Raw genomic sequence first — 17336 nt, 5'->3', positions numbered from 1 at the left:
GACTGCAGCGATTGGCTGGATAATCGCTGCATAATTAAGATTAGTCAGCAAGCTTTGCAGTCTTGGATATTTAAGTCTGGACTCCAATGAGGAGAAGGCAGTCAACAGCAGCCACTCGAAGAGACCAGCAGACACCCGCCGCCCGCGGACAACATACGATCATGGACTCACACGTTCCTCCACCACCGCTCGGAGAAAACATCTCGCCATTTATCGTCTGTCGCAACATTTTCGGCGCCAGTCGACCACACGCTGAAGATCACCGATAATAGTGTGGGTGAGTGAGGATTAAGACCCAAACTCTTGAGTTTAAGACCCAAACGCTTGATGGGAAGTGAACTCTTGGGTTGGCCGTCCGAGATAGTGCGCAAGGCATTAGTAATGACGAACAGAGCAACGCAAGCATGGCCAAAGGGGGAACGAGGGCCAAGTATGCGACTGATGCAACATATACATCCCTCGAAGATCAGGGGGGGTGGTGATGTAACAAGGATGATACGCAGTGTATGCAGTGCAAAGCAATGCAGGACAGCCAACGAGAGCACGTCTCTACGTGCGCTCGAGAAAAATGTTAATGAAACTGATAAATATGTAGTACTACGGGGGGTGGGTCCCGCTCATCTGGCCGTCACCAACTGGGTGCCCGCCCATAAGGGTTGGACTCATAGGTGCACGCAACGAAATAAGTAGTATACATCACTGTCGCAACATTTGTAAATATAGTATAATAAAACTCCAACTAGATTTTAAGTTTTAAATATTATTTAGATACCAAAGAAAAAAAATAGTATTCAAAAGATTTTTTAGACACATTTAATATATCTAAAGTAAGAGTGGACCGTGCTCTCAATGCAACAAAATTTTAGAGAAGATTTTTGTGGTAGAATGGAAGGTTTCTTCAGGAAAGCAAATGAGGAAGAAGTAAAACGCTTGAAGGAACGCATTGAGAGTTTTCCTCAATACTTTTGTTATTTTCCAGTAAGGAAAATAGCAAAAGTAATGTTAAGGAGAAAAATTATGGGAATATTTTTAACAAAGAATTTAATTTGCACTTTCATCATCCACGTAAAGACACGTGCCAAAGTGCGATTCGTTGAATATAAAAAATAAAATGCACGCAATATTGAAGCAAAAACAAATCTGAGGAAACAACACGAACTTCATTTAAAAGACGCTGAACTAGCTAGAAAAGCCGTACAAAAAGATAAAGCGCTAGTCTCAAAACCCCAGGAAACTATTTTGCTTTTACATTTGATTTGCAAAAAGCACTACTATACCCTAAACTGACAGTTTCTGTTTCATACTATAAACGAGACATGCCTGTTTTAAATCAAGGTTTCCACAATTTACATAATGATTAAATTCATATGTATACTTGGGATGAACCAACTGCATCCAGAGGATCACAAGAAGTAGCTTCTTGTTGTTTAAAACATCTACAAAATGTGACAACTCAAAATATGTTATCGCTTATAACAATAAGTGCACTACCCAAAATAGAAATATAAAGTCGTCCTTAATGTGGATGAAAAATATGTAGCCTAACGATAACAATATAGATATTATTGCCGATAAATTCTTATCTGGACATTTATTTTTGCCAAATGATCGCGATTTTGTTGAAATGGCTATTCCAAAAACCAATTTTCTGTACATCCCAGACGATTATTATAAATTAATACAAACATGTCGCAATTAAAAACTATTGATTTATCGCCAAAACAGGGTAGGCCAAAGATTTTCAATAAAATAACATTACCATCTTTAAATGAAAAAAACTAGGCATGTTACTGAAGACAAATATAAAGATATGATTTTTTGCATCACTAAATGTAGTAAGTAAATCGTGATTTATTTGTATTCAATCTAACAACGAACGCATCATCATTACGTACAACGTTTGTTCTTATTATGCGGACAATTTTGTCTAGAAGTGAAATGAATGTCACCAGTATTGCAACTCTCATAAATGTTTAGTCAATGACATAAATGACAAGACAAGGTGGGGGGGGATTGGAGAGATTTGACTGAAAAAACAATTTTGCTCAACACTCGCTCAAATCTAGCCATCGTCAACGTTTGAGTGTCAATATGGCTTAAACGTTAATTATAATACGTATTTATTATCGCAGATAACGATAGCTTATCTACCATTTTTTTTAATCAAAATCAATAAACGGCTAGCAATCCGTCAGTGCACATTTGTTCTGAAAAAAACAGGTATGTAATTTTACTGTCACATATTATATTTATTTACGATCATAAATTACACTCCATTAATTTGTTCTCAATGTGATGATAAAACTAAAGTATTTATTTCAAATGATGCTGTCTCTATATATGTATATATAACGGTTTTAAAAGATACAATGAATACCATAGTTTTAATCAAATGACACAACACAATTCATAAAAATAGATCTTGGTAAAATCTCAGCTAATTTCGTAACTAAAAAAATAAACGGGTAAAAAATGTTTAATAATATTAATAAAAATAAAAATTTCGTTTAAAACATTATATATATGTATGTATAACGGCTTTTAAAATACATAAAAATCTACGTAATTCCATTTTCATAATATCACTTAATAAAGTATTACTTAATACATTAGACATTTAACTACCATGAAGTTTTTGACTCTGAATTCTTGAATAACGCGGTAGATACGTTCCAGGAATTATCGCGTTGATCAAAGCCGCGTAAATCGAAGCATAGCAACGAAATTTGTAATAAAACGATTAAATAGTATTCACGTGTACTGTTAAACGTTTTTTTAACTTATTAATTAAACGAAAAAAACATTCAAAGACACTCGTGCACTTTAAAAAGCACCTCAGGACACATTGAACGGGCAGTAGGAGAGGTTCCAGATGTATGTAAAAACGTTTTTATAAATGGATTTTTTTGCGAATTCTATTTAGCTTTAATTAGTAATAAGTATGAGTAAATATGAGTATTTTCTTTTCCTTCACAACGAGATATTATGTATCTTACTGATGTTCTACATCTTTTTTTTAATTTATTTTATATTTTAAAACAGTACTTCAGTATCAGTACAAATTGAAAACGGCTAAAATGAATTATCTATAATTTACAATATTTACTTTAACAATCGGTTTATCCGTAGATTTAAAAATCGGCTAAGTAAATACATTTTTAATTTATAATCTATTTTTTAATATTTTTCAAGTTTTTCCTTATGTGATTGATGTGATATTTGATATTTGATTATACTGTTTTAGTATAATCAAATATCATGATAAATTTAACATGTTGATTAACAGTTTCAAGAAAAAGAAGCATTATCTTTTATCACGCTTTACCAATATGTCTTACATAATATTTTTAGTAATCGTTACATTTTAAAAAAGAGTGAAACTATGGCAATACTGACTTTCATAGTTCTAGGAAAGAAAATGCGATTGGGATTGGATATTAAAATTAAATCAGACATTGAGATAGGGATTGGGGATTTATAACATGTTTCAAGGATAAGGATTGAAAGCAGAAGTAGGAACTAGTAACGCGTGAAGTGAAAATTACCTTAATTGAAAACACGATTCGATATATAATACATCATTTAAAGATTTTACAATAAACGTTAAACATGTCGAAATTTGTCAGTTCTAAAATATCTTTCATAGTTTTTCACTTCACATTTTGTATTAATAAAAATAAAAACCGAAGTAAACCCCCTTATAGCGTTCCCCCAAGCAAAGTTTCCTATGCGGCAGTCCCTCCTATAACGTAGTTTTTGTTACCTTGACTTTGCTAGACGTATTCTGTGACGGGCGAAGCGCCGCCGCACTATAATGTTCCAGGGATATTCATCACAATACAGTAAAAAAATATTTATTTTTGTATAGCTATGTAAAAAAATACGATCAAGCGATCAATGTACACGTTTTTTAATGCATTATGTAAACACTTTTCAGGGGGTTTTAACCATTCTATTTTTTTTAATAAAACTATTTAAATAGGTAATACATATCTATTACAAATATTAAAATATTAATGAATCATAAAATATATATAAAATTTTAGTGCATTTAAAATAATACGCAATCTTTCTAAGCATAGCTAAATTTTATTTTAGAATTTACACTGACACTGACAGTAATTAAATGCATAATTACCATTATTCTTTTTTCCTTATATAATTAAGTTTTTAATAATATCCTAAAATAAAACATACTGCAGAAAAAGTTTGATTATTCATATTTTTTATTTATTCATTTTAGGCTTATGCATTTAAAAAGATCTCAAAAACTGTTGCGTTTGACTCCCTTTGCACTCTTCGCGCGCGTCTCGCAATAAGAATATAGGGCTCGTGCTCTTATTTACAAACTAAATAAAAGGTCATTTAATACATAAAAATGGAAAATAGTTTGATTTGCTGATTTCGTTAAATTCACAAAATACAGTTGAAAAAACCTAACCTCAAATTTTGTATGGGTGCCTAGTCCCCTATAACGTAGTATTCATATAACGAAGTCCCAATCTCTGCGGTATAGGGGGGTCGATTCTAAGTTCATTTGCTAGCGAAATCCGCTATTATCCCATATTATTCCAAAATGGCTGCTAATTAAAAAATTTTAAACTAGAGAAAAAACAAAGTGGTAAAAAATGCTTATTAAAAAAACTCAAGAAGCTGTAAAATTATTTTAAAAATCGTAGATAAAAATGCAGAGGTCTTTGTCGGGTTTATTATTTTATATTAAAATTGCTGAACTAGTAACTACAATAGAATATTTTATTAGAGCACATCATTTATTTTGTGTAAAAAATACTAAGCACTGCATTAAAACATATTTTTAAACTTTATAAAATCACAAATATATTATATTACAACAAATAATCATTAAACTTCTCTTTTTTACATCTGTTGCAATAGTGTTTTGAATATATAGTATTGTTACACAGTTCATATCGTAAATATTATTTATTTAATAGTTCATTATCTTGCTACAGTAGATATTTCTTAATTGAAAAGACAATTACAAAATTATCTGATGGTAAGTAAACATTTACATGAGGTTTTATAAGATAGCGATGACAATTTTATTTGACATAAATAGTATTCATTTTTATTAAAACTCTTTCTTATGTTTGTTTCAGTTTCAAACATGAAGGCACCGGGTATAGACGTATTGTCTATGTGTTTATTATTATTATTTTCGACTGTTATTTCTTCTTCGGATATAAAAGATCTGGAAATCGAAACCAAAAAAAGCGACCCGTTAAAATATCGTCTTCCTGGGGGTACTGTACCGACTTCTTATAAAGTCTTCCTTACTTTAGACCCAAACAAGGAGACGTTCGAAGGAAATGTGGAGATTGATATACATGTTATAAAACCAACGAATAAAATAGTTCTACACAACGATGGTTTAAACATCATAGATATAAATGTTACTAGTACTACAATATCAAACATCGTTGTCGATTTTTATAGCACTGCACAAAATGACACTAATTTCTTGGAAATATTTCTGAAATCAATAATTCCAGCAAGAGATGAATATAAATTGTTAATTAAATTCGATGGAATGTACAGCAAAGAATTAAATGGAATTTACAGAAGCTTTTACGTTGATGAAACTGGGAAAAAAACGTGAGTTTAAAATATTTATATAATTTATTTATGTTTAGAATAGTTTTCGGTACCGGGTATACTAACAAATATAACCTTGATCATTTAATATGCTATTTGGTAATATAAATGTGCTAGAATCTAAATACATTGACACTGTTCACTAATATAACCTGGCATTATATCACTTACTTTACACCGGTCTTGACAGATTTGTTTACTTTCTACAGACCTAAAAATAAATCTTACAGTTTGTGGTTGAACCAAAATATTCATAGTCGTTTATGTAGTTTTTAGAGAACAGATTTTTAATCCCTAAAAATATTTTAATAATTCTAAAACAAATTATTTACATATGATCTTATAGATACTTGGCTACGACTCAATTTGCAGCAGTGAGTGCTAGAAAAGCATTCCCCTGCTATGACGAACCTGCTACTAAATCGAGTTTTACTTTTATTATCAAAGCGCCAATGAACTACAACGTATTATCTAATACAAAAGATGTTGCTATTGAGTACTGTGACTTTAATCATATTGTTATGTGAATTTAAATTAATTATTTTAATTTTATTTCAGAAACACACCTGATGGGCTTAAAAAAGTAACATTTAAACAAACCCCACTTATGTCTACTTACATATTAGGATTTTTAGTATCAGATTTCCCGATCAAATCCTTGACAGACAACCCCGCATCAACAACATTTAAGGCATACTCTAGAACTGCTGTCTTGGAAGATATGACGTTTGCTTTGAAAGTGGCTGAAAATAGCATTTCTGAATTAACTAAATATCTAGATTTTAAATATCGACTTCCAAAGATGGATATAGTAGCAGTTCCAGATTTCAAGTTCAGTGCTATGGAGAACTGGGGAATTGTGGATTATAAGTGAGTTTTCTACTAAGCTAAATCATTAGATGTATGTCAACCAAATATTTCATAATTCAGAGAAGAGGTGATCGTTTTTAACGAGCGTGAGTCTTCTGCAGCATCCAAGCAGGCGACTGCTAAAGTGATCTCTCACGAAAATGCTCATATGTGGTTTGGAAATGAAGTGACACCAGACTGGTGGGGCTATGTGTGGATGAAAGAAGGTTTTGCAACTTACTTCGAAAATTATATAACTGACGCTGTAAGTACCTGACTGTTAGTTTATTAAAATAAATAGTTACTGTTAATGTTACGTTATGTTTCAGCTGCATAAGAGCTGGAAGATCATGGATCAGTTTGTTCCAGACGTACTTCAAAATTCAATGACAATGGATTCGTTTCCAACTACAAACCCTATGTCTTCTACAGTTGGTTCTCCGTCTGAATTGATGTATAATTACAATTCAATTGCATATCAAAAAGGTAAATGTGTTATAAGATTATCTCATTAGAAACAGTTTTAATTGATTCAATTTTTAGGAGCATCTGTGATAAGGTTGATTAGAAATATCTTTGGAGAAGAAAATTTTAGAGAGGCTCTATCAAAATATGTAAAAAAATTGTAAGTAAATATATTTTAAGTACTTCAGAGTATCATATTTATGTATGTACGCGTTAAAACGGGGCAATGTAGCCCAATGCGTTAAAACGGGGTAAATCTGTACCAACTGAGTAAGTCAATCAGATATAATAAATACCTGCAAGTAAGTATCAACCACCAGACTGAAAGTCTGGGAATCGGTGACATCCATATTTATAATTATAAATTATTATGTGTAATATAATTTATAACTAATAAATCTCACTGCAGCTTTTTTAATAAAAGCGAATTTTTTATTAATTAAAATTCGAGTGCTGGGCTCGAACCCGCAACCTCAGAGTTACGAACTACGCTATTCCGTCCTTAATATCATTTTTTTGAAGTAAAACTCGATAACTTACGGTTTAGAATTATACTCACAATACACACTCGAAATCGCCTTATTCTTGTTTAACCCATTCCGCGCCTTAAGCGTGCTAACGCGCTCTATATGCTTGGGAAAGTGAGGCGGGCCACAAAAAATTAACGCATTAACGCGCTTCACTTTGTACATATTTTTTTAACACATAGTGACATCTTTTAAAATAATTGAACGGAATAAAAACGCTTTAAAATTTAAGATTTGGCATTCGATATTTGACATACGGTCGTATTTTTTCTAAATATTCACAGCTGGTTGTCTGGCAAGGAAATTATTACCTGCCGGCCGACCCACAGAAAACACCACAATTCAGACTTTATATGTCGTGCAGCAATATTATATATTATTCTAAATTGTATTTTTATTTTGTTTTAAGGGCCACTGGTGTGACGGATCCTTCCAAACTATATCAAGAACTACAACTGATCGCAGATATTAGAAAAGACATCCTTCCTGAAAATGTTACGGTAGAAGAAATTTTTGAAACATGGATTGATCAACCTGGTTATCCGTTAATATATGCCAGTCGCACTGGCGACGAAGTGAAACTAATACAGAGTCGTTATCATCTTGATCGTTCAATAAAAACTGATGAAAAATGGTGGATTCCTATCCGAGTGACTTCTACTAGCTCAACGGCAGACAGTGAAATATCAAAATATTACTTTATGCCACCGAATAAGAATGGAACTATAACTTTGGAAGAAAAGACCCAATGGTACTTATTAGATCCCCAAAAATCAGGTATGTTTTCAGTATGATATACATTTATTTATATATATATATATATATATATATATATTATAAAAATATGTTTTATTTAAAAGGGTACTATAGAATTTTGTACGACGAAGAAAACTGGAAGAGTTTGACGAAGACCCTGAAAAAAAAGGAGTTTAGTTACATATTTCATCCAGTTGATAGAGCACAGTTAATCGACGATGTGTTTGAATTTTCAAAAACAGGAAGATTGGTATGAATAACTAAAAATATTTAATAAAGTAATTTTTAGACCTTTTTCTCACAAATTTATATTTTATCTAAAATACAGACCTAACGATTTTTATTCACTCATCTAGTTCATAACAATTAACCATTTAATTCTGAAGTATGAATCTGCTGCTTTTCTTGGACTTTTAAAGGTCATCACGTAGCTCTGCTTAATGCGAACTTGGTTGAACTCTCTCGAACTTGGAATACCAAGTCAGGAGCAAAGTGGTAGTTTTGTCTAAATAGTGATAATCATAAATCAGAGAGGTCCAACATTTTTTCAATCCTTGATTATTTTACTAATGTTGATAATTTAGGGCGGAACCAGACTCTCTTATGAGACTGTATAACATTGTAACAAAAAATTCTAGATCAGCTATATTCAAAACGTCGGAGTTTTATGTAATGCGTAATTCGGAGATGCTATGCTACAATGGGTACGAATTCAGTATATTGCCCTTTTTGATAGAGGTATCTTGGCCCATAATTTTGTTTAAATAAAAGCTACTGTATTTATACAAGTGCTTAGAAATATTTGAATGCATATCAGTTCATATACGCACTATAATTTTTATGAGACTCTTTTAGCGAGTTCTTCGCGACTAATTTTGTCGCAGGATGGTCTTGAATTGTTACTGAAGCGCATAAGTCATATAAAGTCCCTTTAATATTAGATCTTTGGTTGCATCGATGTAGTTGGTATTTATTCTTAAATGCGTTTCCTTTATGTGATTCGAGGCGTAAGTTCAAGCGTCGAGTGTGTCTAATTTGTGCAAGTACACGTTGGAAAAGATCGTTAGGTCCCCGTGCACCGCTTGCGGAAGTTCAAACGCGCGTGTGCCATGTCTCTTGACCTTTCTAATATGTATGAGTTGGCACATTACCTATCTAAATAATGCAATATAGATAAATTAAAAATACTATAAAATTAATTATGTTAAGAAGTATTAATATAAAGTCTTGTTGGCAAATAATGAAATCATAAAAATTCCAAGAAATGTTTATTATTGTATATACCTGTACATAAGGAAATATTATCTATTTTTCTCTTCAAAATTTCTGCAAGTTATGATATGATTTCCTTGAGTCGCATCGGCGAGTTTACATGGGAAAGTACTTTTTAATTTCTTATATGAATTTTCTAATCTAAATTCCTGTAATTTTTATCTGGAAGAATACAACAATAATATTATGTATTATATATATAAATTTACTACATAACCAATTTTTTATTCTTAGCATTATAACATTACTATGGATTTACTCCAATATCTTGAAAACGAAGAGAACTACGTTCCATGGATTTCAGCGAGTCGCGGTTTGAACCACCTCAGTGGAATTATGACGCATTCTCCAGAATTAGAAAGATATCAGGTAATTTATTTTATTTTTTGGTTATAATCTATAAAATTGTCTTTATATTTTATTACTATTTTTAGAAATTTGTGCGCAACATCACTAGCAATTTGTACAAATCTGTAGGATTCGATCCAAAAGATGACGATTCTCATACAGATAGACTCAAAAGGAGCCTTATCGTTGGATTAACATGCGGAAGCAAAAATGAAGACTGTATGGAAAGAAAGAACGAAGTTGCCTATGAATTCTTAATTGACGTCGCGGGTGTGTATGAATCCAAATAAGCTCGAATTTTTCCGGACTTTTTTTTTAATATTTTTTAGGACAAATATTAAGGTAAACATTTGGATTACTGAATTTTTAACTACGAAGTTTAATGTAGCAACCAACTTGAATTAAATCCAATGAATCACTACTATTTTATTTAATTAAGATCATTTTGACATAATTTAGACAAAAAAAATTATAATGGAAAAAGTTAATGAGACGAGCTCGAGAAATCGATTTTTTGCGATTTTTCACGAAGTAAAAAATATTGGTTCATTCAGTCATTCAAGTTGATTCAACAATCTAAATATTTAACTTATTTTTTTAAATTAAATATTAAAAATATTTTTTATCCGGAATAATTAAGGTCCGGAAAAATCCTTCCTGTGCAAAACTCGTGCTCGAAATAATCTTGAACCGAATCAAATTTATAAAACATTGAGTTCAACTAAAAAAATAATAAAATCTTGTTTATAATAATATTTTAAAACCATAAAAAAAATATATTAACTATTGTAAGACTAGCTGTAACACTGTACATGAGTTAATATTTGCGTGATAAATTTAATTGTAAAATTCTTATTAAAATAATATTTTAAAAACATCAAATCACAGTTGATAGTTAACATATTTATAGACAATGCGTTCTAAAATAGTAATTAGCAGTTAAGTCGCTACAGTTCTATTATCCATGAAATGTAACAAATGTGAGTCTAATCTACAGGAGGATAAGCAGAAAAACCGAGTTGTAAACTGTGATGCTCCCAAACGAGCGTCATAGAGAAATAATTTTTGAAACGGTTAGTAGACATTGATGAGGTGATTAGACTGCATGAATCGCCGCAGATTGGAGTACAACTATCACTCAACAATTTAATTTAAGCCTGCTCGTAGATACTTCATATAACACATTCATACTTCCGCACTTTGCTTTGACTCTTAAATATTATTTTTTATAGTTACATTTTTTTCAGCATTGTATCTTTACCTCTTATTGCTTGAATAGATTTATTTAGATCATTTAATTCTTTATTTTTTTATAATTCTATACAATTTTAAATATTTTTTTAGAATATGAGTTATAGCTTTAGTTTATTTATTTATAAAAATAATCAAATTTGGCAGAGAGTTTTTAATAATATTTTGGTTTTGATATTATTTTTATTAGTTCAAAAAAAACAATAAATTTTATAATAATTGTAAATATTTTTTATTATTGTAAGTTTTCAATGGTAATTTCTTAATAGATCACTGTGTTTATAAGATCTATATCAATTATTGCTTTTTGTGATTAAGTTCTATTGTTGTTTGTTTATCTAATATTTCATTGCAGATAACAAAATCCATCCGGATTTGAGAGCTAACATATTATGCTCTATTGTGAGCATCGGAGAAACACAACATTACGATACAATATATGAATTGTATAACAAATACGATAGATCCTCAGATAAAGCCATTGCTTTGAAGGCCTTGGGATGTGCTAATAAAGAAGTACTCATTGAAAAGTAAAATAATACTCACATGCATATTTTAAAATTATTTAAATTATTTTTTAATTAATTATCATTTAAGGAATCTATTAATGAGTATAGACAGCGAAGACAAGATTAGAAACCACAATCGTCTACTACTTGTAAATTCTGTGATTAATTCTGGTTCTCTGGGTCTGGAAAAAACATTGAAATTTTTATATGAAAACTTTACAGTATTGCAGACGAAGTAAAGTTATTTTATATATATGTAAAATATGATTTAATTTAACTATAATTCATATTATATATTTTTTATTTTATTTTAAGGGCTACCGTATCAACCGGACTTTCTAAGACAATCGAAGCGTTAGGCAACAATATACACACCCCTACACAAATAAGCCTGGTAAATGCGAAAAATAAAATTTATTTAATTTATTTAATTTTACATAAAAAAAATGTTTTTTAGTTTACAATGTTGATTGTGAAGTACAGAAGTGAATTATCGTTTGGAGAAGAGAGAGCTGTATTAAATGCAATGGACACAATTCACTTACACCAAAAATGGTTAAATACCTCCCGTTTGGAAATCGACCAGTGGCTAATTGAAAATATTGAAAAAGAAAACACTGCAAATTTTAATCAGGGCACATATTTACTTTTATGCCTACCTATCTTTAATATTGGGTTATTTTTAATTAAATTTTAGTAAAATAAAATAATAAATAATTTGAATATGTATGAATTTAAGTGTAATAATTAATAAATATATTTAAAGATCAATCATTGTTTATTAACATTTCACACTTATCTATCACGTATAATCTTTAGATTAAAATTGTATGGATTAAATTATTTAGTTATTGATTTAAGTAAAAGCCTTGGCTTAAGTGAATTACTGAACTACGCAATAATATGCATATTTGCATTTAAATCGTATAGCTTTATATGAACGGTGTTTAATATATACACGTAAACAAAGGAAATATATTTAATTATTATATTAAATAATAATAAAAACAAAAATTGAATTTGTTCCGATTGATTTTCGTGCTGCCGGTAATGCGTTCTGTTGTTTCGGCCAATGAAAAATAAGCATTCAAATATAAAACAAAATGGCCGACAGTACCGTGTCAACAGTTTTAAATAATTATTATTTAAAAATAAAAATTTTCTACGCGACAATAATTTTCATTAATTCGTCATTTGTCTGAATATAAATAATCGGATTGCAAATTAACTAGGTGTGTTATAATTCTGTTGACTTAAATATGTACATAATGTGTTAGGGATTAGAAGAATACATTTATTAAACTAGATAAACAATCATAAAGCAGTCTTCATAATGAAATCTTCAAATTTTGAATTCCTGGCGACGGGCTCCGAGGCCGAAAAGTGAGTTTTATCATTTATAAATAATCGGATTGCAAATTAGCTAGGTGTGTTATAACTATTAAAATTAAATATATACATAATGTGTTTAGGATAAGAAGAATACATTGATTAAATTAGATAAACAATCATAAAACCATATTCGTAATGAAATCTTCAAATTCTGAATTCCCGTCGCCGGGCTCCGACGCCGAAAAGTGAGTTTTTCCTTTTATATTACATAAACATTATCATTGCTTCTGATTTAATGCACATATACGTTAGATTTTATGAATTGCAAATAAACCAGTTATGTTTTAAACGCGAACATGTAATATATTCTTAGTATGTATGAGGATTGAAAGTGAATGTCGATCAAATCTGCGCTGTCGCAGTGGGAGCGCTATATATATATACATATATCAAGCCAACAGACAGCTTATAAATGTTTAGTTTCTATTATATATTATCTAAAAAACGACTTTTTACAATGATTATAAATATGTGATTGCATCTCTGGAATAATCGATAGCCAAATTCAAGCTATTCAGTTACATCAAATTTATGTAGTATGTTCTTTATAATAAGATAATACTTGCTGACAGTGACTTCAACATGAGAAGAATCACTCTTAGTTTATACATACCAATTCTACGTTGTAGCAATATAAATTGTTCCATCATTGCTTCCGAAAAATAATTAAAAACAATTAGACTTTTAACAAGAGTAAACATTGAAAACATTATTACTACTAATATAATCCATAAATTAAATTTAAACGACAACTGAAGAACAAAATTGACGGAAGTTACTGTAGAGGATTAAGCACGTAGATTTGCATCTCTTCATCTTTTTCAAAATTGTCGCAGTATGTCATATATTAATTGTTTGCCATACGTAAATTTTATTATATCTAACACTTCTTTTAAAAATGAACTGTAAACGATACAATATAGTAGGTAAATGTAGCTTTTGTTTACACTAATACGAGATTTTTCATTATTATTAGCATTGTAATAAGTTTAATTAGCTTTGGCATGTATTCCTTTAATTGCCAAATCACTGCTGTTTGTCTTTTAATATTTGATCCTAGAAAGTCAATAGTAATTTTGTTAGAATATCCGTGATATATTATTCATATAGCCAAACACTTACTGGCACACTCATAATTTATAGTCTTAATTATATTGTCTATAATTCCAATGCTACATCACTTAGAATCATCTTCAATTGACATTTTGTAAGAAATATGCTGTGTTTATAACATATTTCACTGTTAATTTAATTGCACAAAACTAAGCGCAACGAGCGCTTGCCAGATGACAGAACAGTTGTCACGTGTAAGCAAATTTTAATGGGAAATCCCAATTTTGGGCGCGCTTGAGAACGAACTACGAAATTGATTTTATCGATTTGAATTGTAAAACAATTAACAAAATATGTATAGAAATAATCAAATTCTGAAAAAAAAAATTTTTCAATGTTTAGTTTATGGGATTTAAAATATAATATAAATAATGTGGATTTATATTAGCTTCTCTATATAGAAAAAATATGTACCTAAATTTTACCGAAAATTTGGTTTCAAAATAAAATTTCAAGATTTATTCAAAATATTTTTTTCAACCTTAAAAATAATTTTTATCTTAGTATGAATTTTAAATATTTTTGATTTATTATAGATTTTAAATATGTTTAGTTTATTATTCATTTTAAACACAGGGAAAACTTCTTGCACTTATTAATTATTCAAATATATAATGCTGCGCAGAAAAAACATTTACTTTAAAAAATATATATATCAAAATATTTTTTAACAAAAATAGACAAAGGTCTCAAAATTATTATTATTTTTAAAGCGCATATTGTGCTTACTATCCACTTTTGGTCTAAAGCAGCAGATTAGGTGCTTCATATGTTCAATTGATTGTTTCTTTCTAATTAGTAAATGTAATTAAAAACTGACTTTTATATTTACACATAAAACATATAAACAACTTTTCTTAATTATAAAGTAACTTGTGTAACCGATTCTATTTATTATTAATATTTATTTAAACTTTAAACCTACTTTTAAATTATACAAATTGTTACGTTTTAATATTATATTATATGTTGAAAACATTTCGATATTTTTTACTTTATTAATATTTAGTTGAGTTGCAAACGTATTTTAATTTAATTCTCTTTGTAACCAATAGCGAAATAACGAAATTCCCAGTATAACAATCACAACAACAATTTGTTCCCGAATAACTTTCATACAAAATATTTTCATTGTAACGAAGACTGATCTCAGTATAACGAAATACTTTGATCCGAATTTAAGAATGACGTTACAACTTGACACAATATTTCTCCGAATTCAGTTCGTCCTTTACTTGGTGTCTGCCGGATGTGTTCAAAAGCGACATTACAGGTGTTTCGCTGACCCTCAAACTTTTTTTTGTGAAACATTTTTTTCAAAAATTTCACTTTGTTTCATATAGCATCAATAAAAATGGATAAGAAACGACATGTCAACCTTATAAAAGGGTATTTTGATGCTGTAGTAATACGGTAATTAAAAATAATTTTCAGTACACCGAAATTTATTTATTGATTCTGTGAGCTTCATTATATTGAGATTTCACTGTACAAATTTATTAATATCTAGCTAAGTTTTAAACCTATTCATAAATGATATACAATATTTAGATTTATCATTAAATATCTAAGCTTTAAATCTAACGTTAAATAATAAAAAATGTTTTTTTCTGAAAATATTTAGTCTAGTTGTAAACCTATTTTCAAATTAATTGAAAAGGTTAAGTAGTTTTTTATATATTGAACCATTTTGACTATCATTGAAAATTCTAAATAATAATGTCTAATTTGAACCATTTAATTTTAAAATTTATTTTATAAAATCAGAACAAAGCAAAAATAATATTTAAAACCCAAAAAGTTGAGCGTCCGTTATTCGCACACTTGCTAGCTTCGTTACCTCACGATAGTGAGGTACCGAAGTGCTAGTGTAAATATAATATTAAAATATAACATCTAGTATATTCGTGTGAAACGTCTGATGTAGGAAAGATATGTTTAAAAATATGATAAATACATCAATGGGTTTTTCTTCGATTAAATTTAGACAGTTTATAATCTACAACATGTTTATCTCATTCGCGTGTCAGATCATCGACAGTGATAAGAAGAAATATGATAATAAAATGCGTCATTGTAACATTAAGAATAAACATGACGAATGTCTTTATTTGCAATCAAATAAATTTATTATTTATCGTGAAGTAAAACCAACTTATTTTCTTAGTATTAATTTACAACAAAAAAACAAATTGCGTCATAACAATCAAGTCAAAAATTCAACAGAATTAGTATTGCGAACACTAAAATCATCACTGTAGAGACTACAGTAATTGATAGCAATCTTAGCTTATCAAAACGACAGCGTTAAACCCAGCTGTCAATCAGATCACAATTTTACATTTTTTCACGAGAATTTGAATTCGTTGTTATATAATATTACTGTACAAAAGAAATGAAATGTTTTTTTAATATTTAGCTTTGACATATTTTCTGTAAAATTGTGTCACAACTACACATAATCGTTGCGTCAATTAATTGTAAAAACTTGCATGAAGAGTCTCTTAAAAATAATTGACTGTTTTACACAGCTTAATAGCACTTGCATAAAAATCGTTGACATTAATTAAACAAACGGTCGGTACATATGTATAAGTCAGAACTCTGTAGTAATAAATAACGTTTTTTTAAAATTTTAGTTAGGAATTAATTTCTGTTATTTATAAAACTTGCACCAAACGGAGCTACGTTGAATTGTCAAAGGCGACCTTTAAAAGCAAATAAAATTCATGTGTCAGTATCAAGTGGTAGTGTCCCATGAGTCCAGATTTATTCAAACGGGTTATAGTAAGCGGTCAGAATCAGCACTGAAGAACTTTGTCAGTGCTTATGTAGTATGAGAGTCTTTGAAAATGTCCTTGTTGAAGTATACAAAGTATAACATAAGTCTCTCTGATGATCTGCTCGTTGTTAGCGTCAAGTATTTTATTAATTTCTGCAACTGCCATACTTTTGACCCCGCCTATAAATCAAAAATTTTGCTCCCGGGTGGTGCTTTATGCTTTCAACCATTGTGGTTTACTTTATAATGACATGTAACAATACGATTTGTTACAGTATTGTTTTTTAGACGTAAAGGTACGAAGTAGTTGTGATAACGGTGATTAACGTTATTGATTCTCGAAAATTTGCATAGCTATTATAAGCTTAGTAGCTTATTATAAAATGACGTAATTTTTTTAATAAGATTAGGTGTACAATTTTTAAACGTGTATTTTCAAGAAGCAAGAATAATATC

The 17336-nt window shown here is 29.6% G+C and overlaps 1 protein-coding gene across 1 annotated transcript; it reads left to right on the top strand.

Annotated features, from left to right (window-relative positions):
• Positions 1 to 2050: 2050 nt before the first annotated feature.
• Positions 2051 to 12357, top strand: LOC148237328 (aminopeptidase N-like). Its single transcript, XM_088181148.1, has 15 exons — positions 2051 to 2220; positions 5121 to 5616; positions 5963 to 6112; positions 6175 to 6486; positions 6547 to 6730; positions 6795 to 6951; positions 7009 to 7090; positions 7867 to 8234; positions 8318 to 8463; positions 9720 to 9854; positions 9920 to 10103; positions 11440 to 11614; positions 11682 to 11828; positions 11909 to 11987; positions 12051 to 12357. The coding sequence occupies exons 2-15, from the start codon at positions 5129 to 5131 to the stop codon at positions 12288 to 12290; spliced, it is 2847 nt and encodes a 948-aa protein (XP_088037274.1). The 5' UTR covers positions 2051 to 2220; positions 5121 to 5128; the 3' UTR covers positions 12291 to 12357.
• The last annotated feature ends 4979 nt before the right edge of the window (positions 12358 to 17336 follow it).

The sequence above is a fragment of the Plectrocnemia conspersa genome, unplaced genomic scaffold, assembly GCF_051122295.1.
Source record: "Plectrocnemia conspersa isolate PC_06_02 unplaced genomic scaffold, ASM5112229v1 ptg000002l, whole genome shotgun sequence".
In the NCBI taxonomy this organism is placed as follows: domain Eukaryota; kingdom Metazoa; phylum Arthropoda; class Insecta; order Trichoptera; family Polycentropodidae; genus Plectrocnemia; species Plectrocnemia conspersa.
Note: the sequence above shows the minus strand (reverse complement) of the source record. Positions and strands in the feature narration are given on the sequence as shown.

Coding starts and splice junctions, on each gene's coding strand:
- LOC148237328 (XM_088181148.1), top strand. CDS start 5,129: ATGAAGGCACCGGGTATAGACGTATTGTCTATGTGTTTATTATTATTA. Junction 10,104..11,439: donor ATTCTTAATTGACGTCGCGG/GTGTGTATGAAT, acceptor ATTTCATTGCAG/ATAACAAAATCCATCCGGAT. Junction 11,829..11,908: donor TTTACAGTATTGCAGACGAA/GTAAAGTTATTT, acceptor TTTTATTTTAAG/GGCTACCGTATCAACCGGAC.